The 24,895-nt window shown below is 36.6% G+C and overlaps 1 protein-coding gene across 1 annotated transcript in view; it reads left to right on the forward strand.

Annotated features, from left to right (window-relative positions):
- Nucleotides 1–7,069, forward strand: part of PRDX4 (peroxiredoxin 4) — a 14,752-nt gene extending 7,683 nt beyond the window's left edge. Inside the window, exons 4-7 of the mRNA XM_006885073.1 lie at nt 279–401; nt 2,046–2,176; nt 3,539–3,573; nt 6,956–7,069. Of these exons, the coding sequence (XP_006885135.1) occupies nt 279–401; nt 2,046–2,176; nt 3,539–3,573; nt 6,956–7,006 (340 nt within the window). The 3' untranslated portion in view covers nt 7,007–7,069. The remainder of the gene's footprint in view (nt 1–278; nt 402–2,045; nt 2,177–3,538; nt 3,574–6,955) is intronic.
- The last annotated feature ends 17,826 nt before the right edge of the window (nt 7,070–24,895 follow it).

Here is a 24,895-nt window from a genome sequence, read left to right on the forward strand (position 1 = left end):
TCTGTAGATGTTCATTGAAATTAATTTTTTAAAAAAAGAAAAAAAGGATGTGGTTATTTCATGGTACATCCATACATTAAAACTAAAATGTATTCAGATATATGTGATGTATGTATCTATGGTATTTAAAAGACATAAAATAATGTTACATGGGAAAATAAAAGCAAAAATCAGTATATGTATTAACCTGTTCATGTGTGTGCATACAAAGAGGAAAAAAAGTGCTGTTGTGATATATGCCAATTACTTTGCTGTAAGAAATGTCCATTTTGTTACAGGATTAATACCCCTCGAAGACAAGGAGGACTTGGGTCAATCAAGATTCCACTTCTTTCAGATTTGACCCATCAGATCTCAAAGGACTATGGTGTCTATCTGGAGGACTCAGGCCATGCTCTTAGGTACCATTCAGCAGTTTTACATTAAGATAAATTCAAGTATATTTGGGGTTTTTGTTTGTTTGTTTTTTAAGTATATTTGTATACAATGAGTTAGAGGATAAGAGATTAGGTCAAGAAATACTTATCTTGTTCCATTTATGAAAGTATAGTAGTTTCTCATTGAAAAATAGTAAGTTTCCTACTTAAACTGTTTCACTATTATGGACCTTCAGTGTTGTTTATAGCCTTCGACCAAACCTGTAATTTCACAGACAAAGGATACATTCCTAGAACTTTGATGATTGTTGTTGTTGTTGTTATGGATTGCCATGGAGTAGAGCATGACTCATAGCGACCTGAAGCCTTTCTATAATTATCGTTATCAAAAGGCCTAAAGCCTTTCTATAATTATCATTATTTATCAAAGATCATAGAGTTTCCAGAGCCATGTTATTTAGGAAGTGGATGCCACTCCTGCTTCCAAAGAACCTAGGTATAAATAATTAATGGCAGAACACACACAGACTTGAACTCAGGTCCCTAACTCTTCCTCCATTTCTTTTTCTGCTTTTCCATACTAACTCCAATAATGGCTTTTCTAAAAGAAAATAGCAGCAAAATTAGCAATCCTGTTTCTTTGGAGTAGGAAAAATTAAGAAAATATTTTACCCAGCAGCTCTCACTGAGTCAGTTGAACTAATAAATTCTAATACTCTTCTCCTTTGAGGAAGAGGTAATTTTAGCTTAAAACAGTTGTTGTTCTTTTGTTGTTAATTATATTTAGGTGTGCTTTGCAGTGTCAATAGCTTCTTTTCTTTGTTTTATATGAAAGTCAATGTTTTAGTATCTTACATTTTTATAACAGCTCTGTTGAGATATTCACATACCATACAGCTCATCCAGTTGTGCATCCATCACCACAATCAACTCTGGGACATTTTCATCATTGCAATATTAATCATTTCAGCAGCAAGTATTTTAGATCAAAGTACTTAATTTCCCCCGTCCCCCAGATTGGAGAAGCAGTGAGTCACACATAAGGGATTTAGAGAGATAATAGCTCAGATTGGTGACCTAGTCTTTCAACCACTGAAAAAGAGATACAGACACATCATAAATAGACAGTGGTAAGAAGTCATTCCCTTCACCCAGGAGAAGGTTTCATTATGTAGTTGTGCCATTTTGTATATAGTGCCATAAAATCTCATACCTCATACGCATGAAGATGCAACTGTAAAAAGTATTTCTGAAACTACCATTTTTCAGTGAGAAGCCCTGGTGATGCAGTGGGTCAAGAGTTAGGCTATAAACCAAAAGGTCAGTAGTTCAAACCCACCAGCTGCTCTACAAGAGAAGGATAAGGCAGTCTTCTCTGTACAGCTTCAGAAACGCTATAGGGCAGTTCTCCTCTGTCCTTTGGGGTAGCCATAATTTGAAATCTAATTCATAGCAGTGAGGTTTTAGAGAGAGAGAGAGAGAGAAAGTGTGTATCCATGTGTCCCTACCTGTTCACATACCAGTAGTATAAACTAGGTAGTGTGTTGTTAGCTGTGTTTAACACACTTCTGATCCTTCAAATCCTTCTGTATAAGTAGTACAGGGATTAACATTAACTAATACTTTTCTTAGAAGAAATGGTCTTACCATCATTCTTGTGTTTTACAGAGGTCTCTTTATTATTGATGACAAGGGAATCCTCAGACAGATTACTCTGAATGACCTTCCTGTGGGTAGATCAGTGGATGAAACACTCCGTTTGGTTCAAGCATTCCAGTACACCGACAAACATGGTGAAGGTATCCTTCATTTCAAAGCATCATGGCCTTTTGATATTTCCATTTGTGAAATAACATAATTACTTTCATTTATTTTTCTAATAAGATGACTCCAAAGCTTTCAAATTATTAGCAGATCTTTTTAACAGATTAAATTATTATTATTTCAAGTGCTATTTACAAAACACTAGGGAGCTGTGCTGCAAAAACAAAGGTGGTCCCTCTCTGGTAGTTCAACTCCACAGAAGAAAGCTGGGCAATCTTCTGTGTGATTTATAGCCTCAGAAACCCACTGGAGCTATGCAATGGTTCTAACTCAACAGCAATGAAATTTTTTGAATTAACAAAAGATCACTAATAATATTCAACTTACTGTGTAAGATGCTGAAACGTTAAAATGTCTATAATAGAGAGTTTATGAGAGTTTACTTTCCACCTCTTTGTCTCTGCAAAATATGTAAATTAGTATCTATTCAGGCCCAGTTTGTCTTTTCAGCAAGCCAGTAAAGAGGCAGCATACCACAAGCTAATCTGGTAATATTTTATAATATAAATTTTATTTGCCTGCCTATATGAGAGTAGTCTTTTTAACAACATACTCCTCAGAATTACTCAGTATCACACTGGTAATCAGTTCATTCCTCTGACCCTGAGTTTTAGCAACATGTTGTATATTCCTCTTAAAAGTAATCCTACTTGCCAAATAAGTGTAAAGTCTCTGTTGGTAAAGAGTGAACCATGGCATCAGTACAAAATACAACAGGATTTGTGAAGACAGCTCACTAGAAGTTTATGTCAGTTTAGAGGAAAATTTAGCCCTGCCCAAATCTTTTTGGTCAACAAATACCCAAACTTTCCAACATTACTAGAAGAACACTCAGTTTGATTTCTTATAAGTGTGAGTAAACTTAACTGGCAAAAGTGAAAATACAATATGTTGCCTACTGACAGCACCCCTTGTTCCAGATTTTTGTCATACATATAATGCTTAATCATATATTCCCTTCAGACAGTTCCTCCCTTCATCTGATCTAATGCAGTGTTCATTATCTATCTACTCTTTTCCCATTCTCTCACCAACCCCCACTGTGTCAATCCTATTTTATATCAGCAGTGTTATGTTGTATTTGTTCTTTTGTGACTGAGATATTTCACTCAACATAATGTCCTCTAGGTTCCCCCATGTTTTACGAGTTCATTGTTTCTCAGGGCTGTGTGATATTGCACTGTGTGATTGTACCATAATTTTTCTAGCCATTTGTTCGTTGATGGGCACTTGGGTTGTTTCCATCTCTTTGCTGTTGTGAATAATGAAGCAGTAAGCATGGGTGTGCAGAACTCTTTGTTTTTAAACTGTCTTTCCCATTTGTGTTCCTTTTATAGTCTGCCCTGCTGGCTGGAAACCTGGTAGTGAAACAGTAAGTTGAATTAATTTTCATCTTAAAGGACTAGAGGCAAGGGTGATAGGGCTGGTAATGCCATCCTCAGAGTAATCTTTCCTTGTAATTGTTGTTGTTGTTAAGTGCCGTCGAGTTGTAGACAACTCATAGAAACCCTATGGACAAAACACCTGAACACTTGTATAACTTTCATCATTTCTCTAAGTTCAGATAGTTTCCAGAGGCAAGCTATTTTGGAAGTGGATGCCTCTCCTGCTTCCAAGCCTGGGAGCTCCGCCAAACACTGTCCACCATGGATAACCATTATCGCATTTGGCATATCATCACAGTGTTTAGCATCATAGCAACCACGAGTTACCTCTGTATAGGAAACTGACAGACCAGGGCTCTACCACGTCTTAATTTTATAAATGAAGTAAGAATGGGTAGACAGGAATCATAGCATAATGGCATTCTTTGAATTGTAGGAAACATAGTTAAACTAGAGAAAGCATTAAAACAGGGTTTAATGCTGTCGATTTTAAAGCCAAATATAAAAAAAATAATTGTTTGAAATTTGTTGTTTTTAAAGAGAAAAAAAAATAGAGAGTTGGTAGGATACATTCAAGAATTCTGTAAGCCAAAATACAATTTAGAAACTTTCTGGGAACCCTTTTAAAAATAATATGTATCTTCTAAAAGCAAGGGTTTATTTCTAAAAACTATAGTTAAGAAATTGATAAAAATCAGTAGCTTCGAGAAAAGAAATCATTATCTTAAAATAATAGAAACAGAGTTTTGGTGGCTTAGGAATTGCACTGCCAGCGCAAAGGTAAGTGGTTCAAATCCACCAGCTGTTCCTAGGGAGAAAGATGGGCAGTCTCCTCATGAATTTTACTGCCTCTGAAGACTCACTGGAAAGTCAGCTGTGAGTTCTGAGTTGACAATACACAATAGAAAAAGAACCTTAAGAATTTATTAGCAAATAACAACAAAAAATACCAGTAGGTAAAAAAAATTAAACAAAAACTAACATTGGAATAAATGGGAAAAAAACCCCAACACACCCCAGTTGTTGTAGTCATAGCTAATTAGAGGTAGAAATTTACTCTGGAGTACATTTCACTGACTATAAACCAATTTCTGATGCTTTTGGAAAAACTTTCCCTTTAAGAGTCAGTGCTTTAATACAAACTCCTCTATACATAAATCTGGTAGATCTCAAGGGGGATTTAAATTTAAAAGTAGTTGAGCACTGTGTACTTTAAATTATAAATTAGTTATTAGGTTAGTTTACATTTATTGACTGTGAGGCTTGCAAATGGAAATACATATCAGAAGTCTCTGGCAACACCCAAGACTTAAAAAATGTTTCTGGATAGGTCTTCAAGGAAGGGATACTTCCTTCTGGCACCTTAGCAGAAACAACAGTGAACGATGAACTACATTGCTGTGAATCCATGTCCTGAGAAATAAGCAGAATTCCCAAGAAATACAAATTTACTATGAAGGGATAAACATTTTGCCTATCATAAAACATGTTGACTCTTTGCATGATTATGTTTTGTCATACTGCAAACACCTTTGAGAATCTCTGATGAAAACCATAGATTCTCCCTCAAGAACATTGTCAGTGTTTTGACATAATGTGTTTAACCATTCTGTCAACAAACATTTTTTGAGTACCTACCACATAGCACAACCTAGTCTTTGGTCTGAAGGTTGTGGAGGCTGAGGTTCATGTGGTCCACATGCCTTTAATTTTCTTCACGCTTACATGGCAAATCACAAACCAAGAGTTATTAGTTGGCATTTGAGCTGAAACCAGAGTAAAGGCAACAGCAAACGCAAAGATCCTGAGGCAGGAGCCAGCTTAGCATGTTCATGGTGCCAAAATGGCAGCAGTCAGCTATAAGTGGCTTAAAGTTGTAGGTAGGGGAAGAAGGAAAATAAGACAAAGTACAAGACGTTCAAGCAATAAAAGTTATAAAGAAAATTGTCTGCAGAGGAGGATGTAGGGTCAAAAAAGAATTTATGGTGGTGTAGCTTTGAATATAGATTAATCTGTCACCTCCACCTCCCTCAATTATCTCCTGGATATTACAGAGGTCTCCTGATTGATCTCCCTGACTTCTCTCCAGTGTATGTCATTGTTAAAACCAGAACCTTCTAGTGGCTCTCCAGTAAGGACACACCCTAGATACTTGGGAACAACGTTCAAGCTTTTCTATTCTACTTCCACTAGCTTCTCCCAAATTCATCTTTCCTAAGACTCTTGGACTGGAGCACGGTGTGCTTCAGCAAATTCCCAGATTAGTTTTGCCTTTTTCTGTCATTGTGCCTTTGCTCAGGTCTTTATGCAATTTAGAATGCTTGTCTAATTCTCCAAATTCTACTCACCTCTCAAGACTAACGTAAATGCCACTGCCACTCTGAAGTGTTCCCTGATTCTGCCATCATCATTCAGTGGATCACACATTCTGTGATAAAACAGGATAGCCTTGCACTGCATCAAAACCAGTTATGTGACACAATATATATGAATGATAGAAATACTAATAAAAAGATAAAAAACAAAGCATCTGTGTACATGCAAAGAGATTATAAATTCCCAAAGAGAATATTCCTTGAAGTAATGCTCATAAAAATAATTTTATGCTGAAGAAAAATTTCTTAAAGAAAATTCTTACAAAACTGTGCTAAGCCAATTACAAGGCGCTATTTTCTATATGTAAGAGTCCAAGTGTCATTTGCATGTAACTAGCAAGTAACACAGTTAATATGAGGTCAAATGTTTTTTAAAATAAAAAGATCAAGTAGATTCCCAAGGCTGTGGTGTTCTTAGAGCGAGCACATTTTAAAGAGTATGTGTTCATTTGGTGGTAGTCCAGCATAGTACTCGATGTTATATTTTAGTTTTGTTTCTTTACTTTGTCATTTGAAATGAAAAGGTTGTGTCTGGATCACACCAAAAAAAGCCCACAAAAAAAAACACCACACCTACTTTGATTAAACCCCTAGTGAACACGTTTCACCTTTTCAGCATTTTTGGTATACTACCATTTAATCAGCAAATTATCTTTAAAATACATTAACATCTGTAGCCATGCTCTCTTGATGTGTTTTAATTACTTAGATCAAACCTGAAGATGCCATGAAAGCCTGGTGGCCAAGAGAAGAGTTGTAAGTAACATTTCGGGTGCTTGAATACAGATGTTAATTTATTGACAGATAATAAATTTGCTTTGTGGGCTATCTGAAATTGGCAGACAGGACATACCCATTTTTTCCTAAATATATGTAACTGATACAGAGAAAACATCTTTATCTTTTTTAGTCAAGAGATGGGCAACTATTGTCTACTAATGACATACTTGGGATTTAAAAAGAAATAATTTACTTTCTCTTTTTTTTTTAACAGATAATCCCAGATCCAGCTGGAAAACTGAAGTATTTCGACAAACTGAATTGAAAAAATACTTCATCAGGGAACAGTGTTTGAACGTTACCAATAAAGTTCAATGTTTTGTTGCCACATTATTTTGCAGTGGTAATTTCTTGAAAAATATGAAAATTCATGTCATAGTACAAAAACGAAAAAAATAATAGCAGTGTTCCAGATAGACACTGATGCCAAACACAGGCTACATCTTTCCAAAATAAGAAATGTAAGAGCGAACCAGCCTACAGAGTCCATACTGGATGCCCGGCATTGTGCTATATGCAAGTTACATGTGTTGTTTCATTTAATCCTCAGAGCAACTCTGAAATAGAAATTCAGAAACATGACCTTCCTAAAGTTGCAAATTAGCTGCTAGCTAGTTAAGGCAGAATGAAACTTTGAACTCTGGCAGACTAACTCTAGTTTTGGGGTTCTTTTACACTCCACTGTGGCTCACCTCTCTCTACCTTTTGAGAGCAGTGTTATCATAACCTGAAGCCCTTTTGCCCATTTTCTCTCAAATCAGATTTTCTATTTGTACTAAATTTACCAATAAGTTATATGCATACATTTATATATTTATTTTATAGATATAAATTTATATTTATTTGTTTTTATTTATATATTTTTATTTATTTTTTATTTTATTTTTATATTATATTTTTTATTTATTATAAATTGAAGAGAGTTAATTGCTAGCTCTTAACAAATGAACCGTACAAAGCTGAATTCTAATGTCACTTTACTCCATGTGCCACTCCAATAGTGGCAATTTAAATGCTATGTAGTTAAGGGACCTGGGAGAATTTATGTCATCTTCCCATTCACATCTCTTCTCTCAACATTCACAAAAGTCTCCATCCTTAGGAAAAGCCTGTCATGACTAAATGGTTAATCATAGGCATCTGCCATGGACAATGGGACTCCAACCTTCTTTTTCTACTGCAGTGTTCAAAATGCTTACATTTGAAATTTTAGAAACCAGCTTATTAGTAAAGTTAAAGATAGTATTTTCATGTTTAGATTTGTGGCAGTCTTGAACTGTTTTTTAATAAACAATTTAAGTCCTTAGATTTCCTCTTCCCAACCTAAAAAGTACATTTTAAAATCATGGAATGAAGTCTTGACTTGCTTGAATCAAAGTTCCCACTCATTGAAGCTAACTAGCTCTCCTGTTTATCTTGGGTATATTCTCAGGGAGAACAGCTATTCTTAGTTCCATTTGAAAAAAAAAAAACATCTTTTCAACATTCACCAACTATATTGATTACCTACTTATTCCAAACAGTTGACATACATAGTGAATAAATGACAAATTTCTGCCCTCAAGGAGCTTAGTATTTGATGAATGATTAATAGAGTCATTTCCAGGCACTTAAAATACACTATATTGCCTTGGTAATATAAATAGCCTATACTTCTGTCAGTTTGCTGTACTGAAGTAATTTGGGTTTGCTGTGATGCTGAAACTTGTGCCATTGGGGTGTCAAATGTATTAACAGTTGCCCAAGGTGGACAGTGTTTGATGGAGCTCCTAGTTTAAGACAGGTTTGGAAGTAGGAGTAGCATCCACTTCCTAAACCACATGCCTATGGAAACTCAACTTGGAGAAATGATAAGTTATAGAAAGGCTTCAAGTCTTGTTCATAAGGTCGCTATGAATGCTACTCGGCTCGACAGCAATCAACAATAATATGCATAAAATAGCATTGCATGTATCCCGTCAGAACTTTTAATAAACTATCCCTTCAGACAGCTGATAGTCGACAATTGTATGCTAAAAATAAACCCATATAAAAACTCACTGCCATCAAGTTGGAGCCAACTCCTAGCTAACCCTTCCATTGGGTTCGAGATTGACCATCTCTCTCCCAAGTGAATTCACCAGAAAAGTGTGGCTTTTACATCTGCAGTGCAACTGCCTACAGACTAAGCATTAGAGCTCCTTAAGCCCTTTATAAAAGGCTGTAGTTAAGTGCCATTGAGTCGCAGATGACTCATAGCAACTCTATGAAGAAAAGTCCTCACTCAACACTTGTGTATCTTTCATCCTCTCTCCAGGTTCATAGGGTTTCTGGAGGCAAGCTATTGCGGAAGTGGATGCCACTCCTGCTTCCAAGCTTGTTTTAATTGGGGAGCTCCACCCAACACTGTCCGCCATAGGTAACCAACCATTAACACATTTAACGCATCAGTGTCACAGTTGTACAGCAAATGGACACACCAGGGCTATACGATGTAAGGGAATGTTTGAACAAAAACAATGAAAGACAGGCCCAAGGGCTGCGGATTAAAAGTCACCCACCTTTGGCTTGGTAGCATCGCTTTCTGTCCACTGGGCCAACTGATCACTCTCTATGTTGATGATGTTGTTAAGGCTAGGGGGGAAAATATTCCCTGTTCTGCTAGAGAAGATATGGACCCAGGCCTGACTGGAATGTGGACACCAGAGACATTTTATAATCCAGAGAAATAGTTCTCAGCTGGGGTGATTTTGCCCTCCAGGTTGCATGTTGTCACAACTGCATCAGTATTATGGATATCTAGTAGAGACCAGGGATGCTGCTTAAACATCCTACAATGCAAAGGGCACCACTATACCGAACAATTGTCTGGCTCAAAATGTCAATAATGACAAGATTGAAAAGTCTGATCTACAAACAAACAGCTAACAGATGAAGGAAAGGAAGCAGCCAGTATAGTTTACCTGTGCATCAGGAGAACAAAGAGCTTATCCAAAATACATTGTCAATGGGGTTTTAAAAGCTTGTGAACTACCATCTAGGTTGCAACTATTCGTCTCTCTCCCTATCCAAAGCAAAAATGTGGGAAAACAAAGACATGATGAAGCAATGAGTCCAAGGGCTAATGGACCTCAGCTGCTACAATCCTGAAGCCAGAAGAACTAGATGGTTCCTGGCCACTACTGATGAGCACTTGGAATGGGTCACAACAGAAGGTCCTAAAGAGAAGGGGAAGAAAATGCAGAATAAAGCTCAAAATCATAGAAAGACACGGCTTGCCATCTGATAGGGATGAGTAGACCCCCAAGATTATGGTCCTTATTCACCTTTCAAACATGTGACTGAAATCATTCCAATGATTCAACTTTCTACCAAACAGTAGAAGGCCCACATAGTGAAAAATAACAAAAATGTGGAATGCACTCCTCAGAATAAGCAATTATACAAAATCATAAGGGCATCACTTGCCTAGTGATAAATCTCAGATAGGAGGAAGGGATCAGATAAAAGGGTAACTGGAAATGGTAAACACAGGGAGGAAGTGAAAAGAGTGCTGTTACATTTTGGGGACTGCAATCAATGTAACAAAATAAAATGTATATGAATTATTGAAAGGGTAACCAACTTGCTGTGTAGACTTTCACTCAAATCACAATAAAAAGTGAAAATAATAATAATAGGCCAAGAGGCAGTCTGAATAAGCAGAATAAGCAGTGCATTTTCAACACACTATGTGATGTGCTCTATTAGTTTGTCATACTGTAGTGGCTGGTGTGTTGCTGTAATGCTTAAAGCTATGCCACAGGTTCACTTCTGGTGCACAGGTTTCAGCAGAGCTTCCAGACCTAGGAAGACTAGGAAAAACGACTTGTAGATCTCCTTCTGAAAAAACACAAATCAGTTTTATGGATAACAGCGAAACACAGGGTAATACAGTGCTGGAAATTAGCCCTTCAGGTTGGAAGGCACTCAAAATAGCACTAGAGAAACATTGCCTCATCAAAGTGAAGTTACCCTCAGTGATGTAGATGGAGTAAAAGCTTTGGGGATCTTCATTTGCCAGTGAGTCATGACTCAAAATAAGAAGAAACAGCTGCAAATACTCATTAATCAGAACATGGAAATACAGGAGGGAAAATGAAATGTCAAAAAAATGAACTGCAACAACACTTTGTTTGAACATGACTGGGTACTAGAAGAAATAAAAAATGAAATTAAGAAGTTTCTTTAAACAAATGACAATGAAAACACCACTTACCAAAACCTCTGAGAAACAGCCAAAGCAGTAATCAGAGGTCAATTTATAGCAGTAAACAAACACACCAAAAGGCAGGAAAAAATTACTATTGACTCTCTAACCCAATATCTCCAACAAACTGAAAAAGAACAAGAAAACCCAACACCCTCTAAAAAATCTGAAATTATAAAAAGTAGAGTAGAAATAAATGAAATAGAAAACAAAAACCATTGAAACCACCAACAAAACTAGGAGTTGGTTCTTTGAAAAGGTGAATAAAATCAACAAACCACTAGCAAAACTAACAAAAGAAAGAAGGAAAATCAGGCAACATCACAACAGAACCAACTAAAATAAAAAGGCTAATATGACTGCTAGGATAACAAACAGGTTTGTCCTGGAGAAGGTGAAGCCGGAATGCTCCTTGGAGTCAAGGATTCTGAAGCTTCGTCTGACATACTCTGGGCACGTTGCAAGGAGGGACTAGTCCTTGGAGAGGGGCACCATGTTTGACAGAGTGAAGGGGTGGTGAAGAAGAGGAAGACCTTAGATGAGATGGATCGATTATGTGACTGGAGTGGTGGAAATAAGTGCGTTTGAGATGGCTAGGTTGGCACAGGATAGAACGGCGTTTAGAGCTCTTGTACATAGGGTCGCTATGAGTCACAAGCAACTTGATGGCATATAACAACAACAACAACATTAGAATATTGTGAAAAACTAAAACAAATATGAAAATATAGAGGAAATGGACAAATACTTAGAAATGCACAACCTATCTAAACTGACACAAACTGAAATTGAATACCTGAACAGAACCATTACAAAAGAAGAAATTTAAAAAGTAATAAAACAACTTCCAGCAAAAAGAGCGCTGGACAACATGGTTTTATGAGTGAATTTTATCAAATATTCAGAGAAGAATTGTCACCAATTCTACATAAACTATTTCAGAATATAGAAAAAGATGGAATTCTCCCAGACTCATTCTATGAAGCAAACATATCCTTGATACCAAAGCCAGGAAAGGACACCACCAAAATAGAAAACTATAGGCCAACACCTCTTATGAACATAGATGCAAAAATCTAACACCCTTTCCTCAGTAAAACACTCAACAAAATGGGATTAGAGGGGAATTTCTTCAATATAGTAAAAAGTATATACATAAACCCAAGAGCCAACATTGTTCTCAATGGAGAGCATTTAAAGGCATTCCCTTTGAGAACAGGAACTAGGCAAGGATGCCCATTATGACCTCTCTGATTCAATATTGTACTGGAAGTCTTAGCTATAGCAAAAAGACAAGAGAAGGAAATAAGAGGTATCCAAATTGGCAAAGAGGAGGTAAAATTATCTCTCTATGCAGATGATACGATAATATATTTAGAAAATGCTAAAGACTCAGCAAGAAAACTACTGGACATAGACATAGTTGAACAACTCAGCAAAGTGGCAAGTTATAAGATCAACATACAAAAATCAGTTGGATTTCTCTATGGTGACAAAGAGAATATGGAACTGGAGCTAAAAAAAAAATACCCATCACAATAGTTAATCACAAGATTAAATACTTGGAAGTAAATGTAACCAGAAACACAAAGGATCTATTCAAAGAAAATTACTAAACATTACTACAAGAAGCAAAAAGAGACCTGAAGAAGTGGAAGAATATCCCTTGCTTATGGATCAGAAGACTCAATATTGTGAAAATAGCAAGACTACCAAAGGCAATTTACACGTTCAATGCAATCGCAATACAAATACCAATCCCATTCTTCAACGAGATGGAAAAGGCAATATCCAATTTCATTTGGAATGGAAAGAAGCCCCGAATAAGCAAAGCACTCCTTAAAAAGAGAAACAAGGTAAGAGGCATCTCACTCCTTGATTTCAAATCATACTACACTGCCATGGTGGTCAAGACAGCGTGGTACTGGTACCACAAACACATAGATCAATGGAATAGAATTGAGAGCCCAGAAATCAACTGATTTTTTTTTACATTAAGTAGGGAAATGACAGCCTTTTTAATAAATGGTGTTGGCAAAATTGGAAAACTATCTGCAGAAAACTCAAGCAAGATCCACATCTCACTCCATACACAAAAACCAACTCAAGGTGGATCATGAACCTAGGACTAAAACCAAGGACTATAAAGTTCATTAAAGAGAAGCTTGGAAGAACCCTAGAAGTCCTAACCTGCAACATAAACAGTCTTCCAAGCATCCTGAAAAGTTTACAACCAGGAGAGCATAAAATAGATAAATGGGATCTTCTAAGAATCAAATCCCTATGCACATCCAAAAACTTCTCCAACAGGATAAAAAGGGAAGCCACAGACCCGGAAAAAGTATTTGGTTATGACATGTCAGATAAGGCACTTATATGTAGAATTTATAAAATACCACATAAGATAAAGGTAAACAACCCAATTTAAAAAAAAAAAGTAAACAACTCAATTGAAAAATGAGCACAGGATATGGACAGACATTTCACCATAGAAGACATTCAGATGTCAAACACACACATGAAGAAATGTTTAAAATCCCTAGATCTGAGAGATGCAAATCAAAACAACTATGAGGTATCATCTCACCCCATTAATAGCAAAATTTAACAGAACAGCAAACAACAAATGCTGGAGAGGTTGTACAAAAAATGTAAACCTTATTCAATGTTGGTGGGAGTGTAAAATGGTGCAACCACTATGGAAGGCAGTAAGGCACTTTCTCAAAAAGTTGCAAATAGAGGTATCAATTGATCCAGCAATTCCACTACTGGGAATATACCCCAAAGAAACCATAACCACCACCCAAGCAGATATATGCACACCCATGTTTATCGCGGCTTTGTTCACAATAGCAACAAGTAGGAAACAACACAAGTGCCCATCAACAAACAAATAGAGAAGCTATAGTATATTCACACAATGGAATACTATACTGCATTGAAAAACAAGGAACTCATGAAATATTACTTAAAATGGGTGACCCTAGAGGACATTATGCTGAGTGAAATATCTCAGTAACAAAAGGACAGATACTGCATAGTGCCACTGTTGTAAAGCGGGACTAACATGGGGGTTGGGGAAGACTGAGAAAGATGGGATAAATTATGTATATTGCATTGAAACAGATGAGGGAGAGAACTGTTTAAAAGGGATATATCATTAAGTATTATTGTCATGACAGGAATCCAGAATGAATGCTGCATAGAGAGGAGCAAACTGAGGGGGAAGTTGGGAAGGGAGAAAAACCCAACAATGAATGAATGGACATCCAAAGTCTCTGTAAACTTTCACTAAAACGAATTTTAAAAATGAATTGGAATATGTGAAGATCAATATCCTGAGCTGAAATGGACAAGTATTAGCCATTTTGAATCAGACAATCATCTGTTCTACTTTGCCAGGAATGACAAAGAAGAATATCATCATTTTCATTATCAGAAAGAATATGTCAAAATCTATCCTGAAATACAATGCTGTGAGGGATAGGACTATATACATATGAGTGTAAGGGGCTCTGGTTGCCTAATGGGTAAGGAGTTGCACTGCCAACTCAAATGCAGGCAGTTCAAATCAACCAGAAGCTCCTTGGAAGAGAGATGGTAATTAGCTCTCATGTAATTTTCAGCCTCTGAAAACCCAATTGAGGGTCAGCTATGGGTCAGTTCTGACTTCATTGCAATGAGTTTGAGATTTTTTTTTATATAATAAAATGATTTTATTTAATAAAATGATTATTATCCAAATATATGTATCAATCATTAACACCAAAGATTAAGAAAGTGAATCTTTTTACCAGATTTTGCAGTTTGAAAATCCAATTGAGATGTGTTAATAATTAATCACTGTTGATCAAAATGTAAAAGTTGAAAACAGAGAACAGAATTTTGAAAATATTACCTTAGTGACAGAAATGGCATTAGAAATCCAATGACAGAAATTTGGAAGGCCAATCACTTATTCATTGCAAATACCTTTCTCAACAACATAAAGTGCAATTATACTGGACCTCTCCAGAACTGCGTCCTGCTTCCAACATGAACTATAACTTGTTAACTTCTCAAATAAACCCCATAATCATGAATATGTTTCTGAGTTCTGTGTAGTCATTGCAGCCAATTAGCAGAATCAGAAGCAGAGCAATGAGAGGGCTGGGAGGGACAACTGGTATTAAAAATGGTGTAAGTAGGTTGTTGAAGTGTAGGGGCTTGCCTGATCTCATGAAAATCAGTTTTGTGTTGTGGATGTCTTCACTAGGGACTATTCTCTGTTGTACAGTTAGTAGACATCAGACAGGTCTGCCCTCATGCTTGCCACACTCTTTTTACAAAGGGATATTCAGAGTCACTGTAACAAAAAGAACAGGCCAATATTCAATCATTTTAGGAAGTAACATATTATGAAGAACCAATGGTATGGAAAGAATAAATATAATCTACACTAAGGGCACTGTGAAAAACAAGCTTCCAGATCTTTACAGAGTGTCATTTGAGTTGTTGCAAGAAATGGTTGCAACACTGGAAGCATTCACTTGTCTATGCCAAGAAATTTGAAAGAGCTCACTGGTCAATAGACTGAAAGAGATCAATATATGTTCTTATTCCAAATAAAACAAATTTTTTAAAAGTCACAACAATTAGAAATTATAGATTTAATAGAGGAAGTAGAACAAGATATAGCATTACTGATGTCAGATGGATCTTAGCTCAAAGTAAAAAATAATTGTTTCCCTGTGTTTTATTGACAATGCAATAGCATCAGACTATGTGGTTTACAGGTTGCACCAAAATATTGTGTTTCTTTGGCAGTTTCAGTCCATCAGCAGCTTCCAGGGAAAATATGGTCAATCTCTTCCAGTGCGCCTTTACAGCCCTACAAACCCACTGGAGAATCATCTGTGAGTCACAACCAACTCGATAGCAATGAATGAGTGAATGGTATGGTTCAAAACAAATTACGAATAGCATTGCAAAGAATAGGAATTCTAGAACATTTACTTGAGCTTACCTGTACCAAGAGGTACCTCAGCAAAACAAAGGGATACTATATGGTTTAAAATCAGAAAAGGTGTGTCAGCATTGTATCCTTTCACCATACCTATTAAGTCTGTATGCTGAATAAAATACAACAAAAAGCTAGAGTATACGAAGACAAAACATAGCATCAGGATTGGAGGAAGCTTTGTTAACAGCCTGCAATATGCTGTTATCACAACCTTGCTTGTTGAAAGTGAAGCAGATAGGAATGTGAAAGGCTGAAAGCAAAGTACTTACTGATGAAGATCAAAGACTATTTATTACCTTCCATATGGACTATATCGCAATATTCAGAAAACAAAACTGTTTCCATCTGGGCCAATAAAACAAGATAAATGGAGAAAGGACTGAAATTAATGCAGATTTCATTTTACTTGGAGTCAAAAATCAACACCCACGGAAGGAGCTGTCAAAAAAATCAAATGACATATCTCATTAGACAAATATGTTGCAAAGGACCTCTTAAGTGTTTAAGAGGAAAGATATCACTTTGAGGACTAAGGATATGCCTGATGTAAGACCTGGTATTTTTCATCACCTCATAAAAACATTCATGTGAAAGCTGGACAATCAATAAGGAAGACTTGATCCCTTTGGATTATGGTGTTGATGAAAAATACTGAATAGAGCATGGATTGCCAGAAGAACAAACAAATCTTTCTTGGAAGAAGTACAGCCAGAATGCTCCTTACAAGTGAGAATGGTGAAATGTTGTCTTAAGTACTTTGGACATGTTACCAAGGAATTCCTGAAGGAAGACATCATGGTGGGTAATGGATAAAGGAGAAGATGTCATCCATACAAACATGGAGGGTCAGTGAAAAGGAGAAAGACCTTCAACAAGATGGACTGACACAGCTGTTAACAATGACTCAAATATGGCAACAATTATTAGGATGACACAGGACTGGGCAGTGTTTCATTCTGCGCAGAGTCACTATGAGTCAGAACTGACTTGACTACACCTAAGAACAACATGCCTTGTCCCTGGCTGGCACAAGTACTACTCACTATTGATTAGATAGGGCTGGAGTTCCATTGTGTGACCAAAGTTAGAAAAAGGTTAAGAAACAAATAAAAAAACTTTTATTTTGCTACCTTCAAGCTCTAGCTGTTTGTACATTTCGGGAAGAACACAAAAAATAGGACTTGCATGTTTTCTCAACAATAATTTAAGAGGTATGCAATACTTGGGAGTCCTAGTAGCAGAATGATTAAAGAATCTTGTTGTTAACCAAAAGGTTAGTGGCTCAAACCCATCAGCTATCCCACAAGATAAAGCTGAGGAGCTCTGCTTCTGTAACCCTATGGGGCAGTTCTACTTCTATTTTGTCATAAGGGATCACTGAGTAGGGATAGACTCCTGGTAGTGAATTTATGCTGCACTGAAACGCAAGGTCCAGGAGGTGGCGCCCAGCACATAGAACCAAACAGCAGTTTTTCACGCTAAACTAAGAGGAATGACTTCATCCCAAACTGGTGGGGTCGTTTTGGTTTTGTAGTTTTGGTTTTCAATCTAATTTAAGGAGATAAAAAGCTTTAAAAATCAGACTAATTCTATTTTAGAACCAGACTGAGGTTGTACAATCTGTAAAAGTACTAAATGACACAGAAATATTAATTTAAAAATGGTATGCGAATTTCACCTCAACTTTAAAAAATTCTAAAACTAAGTACAGGGGAGCTCTGGTGGCCTAGTGGCAAGACGCTGCACTGCAATCCCAGAGGCCCACAGTTCAAATACACCAGATGCTGTGCTAGGGAAGGAGGAACAATCTCCTCTGGTACCAGTCAGACCCAATTTGATAGTACACACACACAAAAAAAATAATTAAAATAAAATAAAAATTTTTTTAAAATCCAAAAAACTAAGTACATCCTACTAAGGAGCTATGAAAGCAATGCTCTGGAATGGGGCCGGGTGATTCTCTAGGTGATTCTAATGCATGCTAAAATTAGAGAAACACTGGGAAGTTTCAGATGAAATAACTTTAAAAAAAATCATTTTAACGAACATTTACAGAGACTTTGGATTTCATAAAATAACTTTTTAAGATTCTCTGTATTAAAAATAAAATACACAGGGCATATAAACAAAACTTTTTAATGATGCTTAGCCTTTTAGACTACCCAATGGTTTGAAAGAGGTTATCTGTACTACTATACATACAAGAGCTATGGTGACACAGTAGTAAGTATCTGTGCTGCAGTCCCAAAGGCAAATGGTTCAAATCTGTCAGATGCTCAATGAGAGACGGATAGGAAACCTCCTCCTGTGTGATTAACTGCCTCTGAAAACCTTCAGTTCTGCCTCAGTGGTACTCAACAACAAAACACATAAGAAGCTTCATTAAGGAGGAAAGAGGTGAAAACGAGGGATGATGATCTAAAAATCACAATATAGGTAAGATAATTAAAGACCATTACAAGATAATTACACTTGCCCATGATTTTGCTGTAGATTATTATCTTTGTATTTTTCTGGGGCCCTCCAGCCAAGCTGATCTTCCCATTATCCCACAAAGAAATCATGGTGACTCTAAGCCTTTGCCTTCACTGTTTATATGACACCATTTATCGATCTTGTCAGCCTTTATTCAATTCTGCCTATCCTTTAGTTCACCTTCTCTATCAGCTGATCAAATTATTTCAACAACTTATTGTCCATCTAGCAAAAATAAATAAGTAAAAAATTAAACACAGCTCAAATGTTGTTGTCGTTAGGTGCTGTCAAGTCAAGTATGACTCATAGTGACCTTTTGAACAATAGATCTGAGCCCAGTTCAACTAGGTGTATTAATTTTTTTGAGTACACTGTTTCTATCCTTCATGGAAGGCCATGTGTTTCTGACCATGTCCCAGTTAGAAGGATATTTTATGCTATGACGTACTACCCATGTAAATGTGTGTGCATACATACAATGCACATAAGCAAGTTTCACATAATATTTTACATTATTATGTGTGATTTATTCCTATACTTTTTTCTAGTATTGGTTGCAACTCACTAAATTTCACAACTCATTCTAATTTATAAATAGATATTGTAGTTATTATGTACTATCAAGTCTGAACCAATGCATAGCTGACCCTCCAGCTGGTTTTAAGAGGCAGTAAACTGTATGGAAGGAGATTGTCCATCTTTCTCCCATGGAGCAGCTGGTGGATTCAAACCATGTGTCTTTGGGTTGGCAGCACAACTCCTTACTACAGAGATCTATCTATCTGGTGTCGGAGTGATAAAGAGTCAATGTTAATTCTTTCTCTAGGATATAAAATTTTTCAATCAATGCCTCTGGCTAACTGAATGGTTTTCAGAAGGGCTTTATTTTATTCTGAGGTTCCATTTTTCAAGCATACATACCTTCACTAAATCAAGTGGAGGGAGAATATAAGCTTAATTAGAGAATTCCAAAATTTAAAAGGTGTCCCCTTTTATAGGGAGGAGCAAACTGACCTGCATTCCTATTTTCCAGAACCCACTGGTTGCAAAGCCAGGGCTGGCCCACACAGGGGCAGACATTCACCACTTTTACTACGTCACATTGCCCGCTCAGAAACTACACACATGCCCAAAGGACCTCAAATTCATCTTAGATCAAAATACTCCCATTGGCACAACAGTTCCACCTAGAGCTAACATGACTGGTCCAAAGAAAACCCAAAAACCTCCAAAAAACCACCCCACCTTATTGCCGTCAAGTTGATTCCCACTCACACAAGCCAATGGAACATAAGAGAATTGTCCACTAGGACTTACTGTTTTTCATTGAATCGCTCATGTATATTATCATTTTATAACACTAATTACAACTATATAATGTCATTGTTTATAACATCCCATGGAAACCTTGCTTTACCCTCCCTTTCCCTTTACCCTATCCATCCATTCGTTAATCCTGCTCCCTCTCCTTCTCCTCTCCCTGCCGGTCAATCCTCCAGAACTGTTTCTATCTGTGTGCAAATATTTCTTTACTGTCTCTCTCTCTTTCCCCCTCCTATTCTCCTTTCCCTTTTCCATTTGATCAGTTATGCACGATTACTCAAGGATTTTTAAATTCATTTCGGGGCTTGTCAAATGCTTATTTTTTAAATCCTCTTTCCTGTTACTTATTTCATAGAAAATTCGTTATTTTGAAACCGACCCATAGCTGACCCTCAAGTTGGTTTTCAGAGGCAGTTAATTGTGCAGGAGGAGACTGCCCATCCTTCTCCTGCCAAGCAGCTGGTGGCCTCAAACCACGCGCCTTTGGGATTACAGCACAGCTTCTTGCCACTAGGCCACCCAAGCTCTATTTGTTGTTGTAAAGAAGAAAGAAGAAAATTCACATAACTCATCATAACTGGAGAAAGTTTCATTCTAAAAGGAAATGAAAACAAGTGTCATTTCTGCCATTGTCCTCTTTTATGGTTGAGCCCTGACTATATTCTGCTATATACAGCATGAGGTAAACCTTTACCAGCTGAGAAAGCATGTACAAAATGTGACTAAGGACCAAGACTCTAAGCAGATACTGGGCTTTCCCCACCTATATAGCTGCAATGTGGGCTATGAGAAGTTGCTTTCCATCTTTAAGCCTCCGTTTTCTCATCTGAAAAATGTGAGTACACTTACACCTATTTCATTTTCCAGTATTTTTCCATTTGTGACAAGAGTAAAAACTCAATTATCAGACTATCTTATGTATTAACAAATATTGAGGCATAAACAAGAATAGTGCTGGCTGTGCCTAATTATATGTCAACTGGATTCTCAATGACGTGGCAATTAGATGATGAGGGAGTGATATTCCAGTTTGTGATCTTCTGTAATCATCTTCTATTTTCACATAATGCCCATTTTTGCATAATGGCCTAATCTCTGGAAACTAACCACATCAGTAACAGTGGATGTGATAACGATACTGCTCTCAAAAGGATTTTACTGTAAATTAGAAAATACAACTGAAAGTCATTAGCAAAGTGTCTGACAAGTAGTAAGAATTCCATGTGTTAGCCATATACATGAATTGTAATTTTATGGTTGCATCTTGTAAGCAATGCTTCACTTAAAGTAAACATGGGCCTATTTTTGCTTCTTTACAAATCTATACTGAACAATATAATGTTTTTTCATAGTATCAAACATTTTTATCTAGGTTTGACTGTATATATATCTACATATATCTATATATCTATATCTATATCTATATCTATATATATATCTATTTCTTTCTCTCAACCTTAAAGTAACTTCCTATAGTAAAAAAGCCTCTTTTCAAGGTGACATTTCCTGACAAGGATGAAATATCCAGTAAATAAGGTCAGCACAAGTTTATCTATGCTTATTAACTGCCATGGATTAAACTGCCTCCTCTAAAAATATGTATATATAACTATGTAATGTGGAAATTATGTCAGGATCTGATAATCTAAACAACTATAAAAGGATTAAGGGTCACAGCCAAGATCAGATGTGAAGCAAGTTTCCTTGAAATGTGGCCTTTTATCTCACAAAATAGAAAAGGAGAGGAAATCAGGCTGAGAGGGTAGGGGCCTCAGTACCATCAAGAAAGGAGATGAGAATTGGAGCTTGTCTTTGGGACCCAAGTCCCTGCATTGGTAAGCTCTTCAACACAAGGGAGACTAAGATACACAAGAGATCTCTAAAGAATGAAACAAGGACTTTCCTCCAAGTCAATAGAGAAAGACTTTCCCTGGATCCAACACTCTGAATTTGGACCATTAGCCTCCTTAAACTATGAGAAGAATGTGGCATCCAGAGCAGAGAAATACTCATCAACAGCCTTTGTTATGCAGATGACACAACCTTGCTTGCTGAAACTGAAGAGGACCTGAAGTGCTTGCTACAGATCAAAGACTACAGCTTTCAATATAAATTGCATCTAAACATTTAAAAAAAACAACCCAAAAACCCCCAACAATTCCTCACCACTGTGCAAGCTCCTGAAAGATGGAGAAAAGATTGAAGTTGTCAATTCTTTCATCTTACTTGTGTCCACACTCAATACCTTTGGTACTAGCAGTCAAGAAATTAAAAGTCATGTCTCACTGGGAAAATGTGTTGTCAAGGACCTCTCCAAAATGCTAACGAGCAATGATGTCAGTTTAAAGATTAAGGTGCACCTTTATCCAAGCCATAGTATTTTCAATTGCTTGCTATCTATCTGAAAATTGAACAATGAGTAAGGATGACAGAAGAACTGATGTCTTTGAGTTGTGGTATTGGAGGAGAGTACTAAATATCCTATGGTCTGCCAAAAAAACAAATGTGTCTTGGAGAAGGTGCAACCAGGGTGCTACTTAGAGGCAAAGATGGTGAAACTTCAACTCATATACTTTGGGTATGTTGTTAAGAGGGTCCAGTCCTTGGAAAAGGACACCATTCTTGCAAAGTTGGAGAGTCAGCAAAAGAGAAAAGGACTCTCAATGAGATAGACTGATACAGTGACTATAACAATATCAGAGATGATGAAGATGGCACAGGATAGGGCAAGGTTTACATCTGTTGCTCATAAGGTCACTATGAATTGTAGTCAACTCGATGGCACCTAACAACAACAGAGACAATAAATTTCTGCTTAACTCTTCACTTGTGGCATAGTTATTACAGGAGTACTAAATAACGAAGATATATACTAATCTGTAGTGAATTTTTTTGTGATGTGGTAAAAAAAAAACCAAACAAACCAAGCATGTGAAACTATTCACTAAAAATTAGAAAGTAAGCAAAATAAGCTTGTGATTACCTTGCTTGTTGACTAATCTGCCCCAATCACATTGCACTTTCAAGTTGCCATGAGGTTCTACAACCAAATAGAGAATCCCTAATTATTTCCAATTTTTAAAGCATCAAGGACTACTGAGTTTTACTATGAGGTTGTTGTCCAGAAACAGAAATTAACAACAACTTGACAAATATAAACTATACCTGATATAAACTACCCTGATATAATTCATCTCTTGTCTCATCTGTAAAGATAATAATGCCAAAAGATTATTATGCAGACTTTTTTGTAAAGTTAGTATTTTATAAAATATCAGATGTGGCAGCAAACAATTATACTATTGTTAAAAGCAAGACTTCTCATCCTTAAAAACTAGAAAGGTCAGTCAGATCTAAAATGTCCTATCAAAATTGGTTTTAAGAAATATGATGCTAATATTTTATTCTTTATAGCAAAGAAGGCATAACAACTTGCTCCTTGGATGACATGCTATAATGTCTTTATAGTTCTTAACAAAAATCCGTAATAACAAATTTTCAAAATTATTAGAACAATTTAACTAAAAGCAATGTACACATCAAAAGTTTAACCCAGTAGAATTAAAAGAAAGCTATTAAGAAACTTTTTTTTAACCTATCAAAATTGCAAAGATGTTTAAAAAAGAGGAAAATTTGACAAAGGTCAGGGAAATTTCTGATGTATAAGTGTGCATAATCCTTTTGGAGGTAATTTGAAATAATATTTTAAAAGCCTTCAACATACGTACAATATTTGACCTAGACATCTCACTTCTCTTCATTTTTCCTAAGGAAATTAAATTTAGAGGTCAAAGTTTTAGCTATTTAGAATATTCAATGCAAATTGTTAATAACAAAAAACTCCTAGGAAAGGCTTCAGTGGACAAAACCAAATGGTTAAATATATAATGTGCCATCTACATACTAGAATGCAGTTGTTGTGTACTGTGGAGTCAAAATCGACCAACAACTGACCCTCCTGCAGGTTTTCAGAGGCAGGAGATACTGTCTTTCTCCCATGGAGGGGCTGGCAGATTCAAACCGTGTGCCTTTGTGCAACTTCTTACCAACTGAACCCCATGTAACACAAATTACACATAAAGAAAAGACCTACTCCTTCCTTTAAACTTAGCTTCCTCAGACCCCAGCAAGGCAGTACAAGCACAGAGAGAAACCTGATTCCGAGAATTGAATTGCATGTCTCCAAGAGACAGGTATGTTGTCAAGACTGCCAGTTGTATATTAATATTACATAAAATGATGATGATGAATATTCCAAAAGTACTCTAATTCCTTTTAAATATTTTCCTGTTTTAAGTAAAAGTTCAGACAGAAAATTAGGTCCCTCTTTAACAATTTTTCTACAACTTACTCTGTGAAATTGGTTTCTTCTTTTGCCTTTTTCTTTTCATTCTCTTTTGCTCTATGTGAGTAGAGATCAAGAGATACATTTTAGATGGCTGCCTGAAAGCTTTTAAGATCCTAGATGCTACTCACCAAACTTGGTATAGACCATTATCTTTATGAACACTATTATGCCAATTGGCTAAGTGGCCCTAAATACTTGCTCAAGTCTTTTGAACCAATAAACCAATTCTATTTGATATAGGTAGAAAGCTTCCAAAACTGCTCTCTGGTGGCCTAGTGGTAAGAAACTGTGCAGTAATCTCAAAGGCACATGGTTTAGATCAACCAGCTTCTCCATGAGAAAAGGATGGCAATCTCCTCTTGTGCAATTTACTGCCTCTGAAAACCTGCTAGAGGTTCAGTAATGGAACAGTTCTGACTTGACAGCACACACAACAATACATATGCATATGTGCATAAATGTGTCTACAGATGCAACTGCACATGCATGTGCATCTAATTACACGTGCTTTCCTATCTACACATATGTATCTGTCTCCACCTATGCAACTACACATAGTTTTGGTTGTTTTTAACTGTTGCTACAACCTGGATAAATTATAGTAATTACCAAAATTGTCCCTTTTTCTCATGTACTTGTTGTTGTTATGTGCCATCAAGTCGCTTGCAACTCACAGCGACCCTATGTATAACAGCCCTAAACTCTGCTCTGTCCTGTGCCAATCACACTGTCTCTGACACTCCCATCCCAATTATCCCAGTCACTGAATCAATCCACC

The sequence above is a fragment of the Elephantulus edwardii genome, unplaced genomic scaffold, assembly GCF_000299155.1.
Source record: "Elephantulus edwardii isolate Elephantulus edwardi_28Jun2011 unplaced genomic scaffold, EleEdw1.0 scaffold00040, whole genome shotgun sequence".
Classification (NCBI taxonomy): Eukaryota; Metazoa; Chordata; class Mammalia; order Macroscelidea; family Macroscelididae; genus Elephantulus; species Elephantulus edwardii.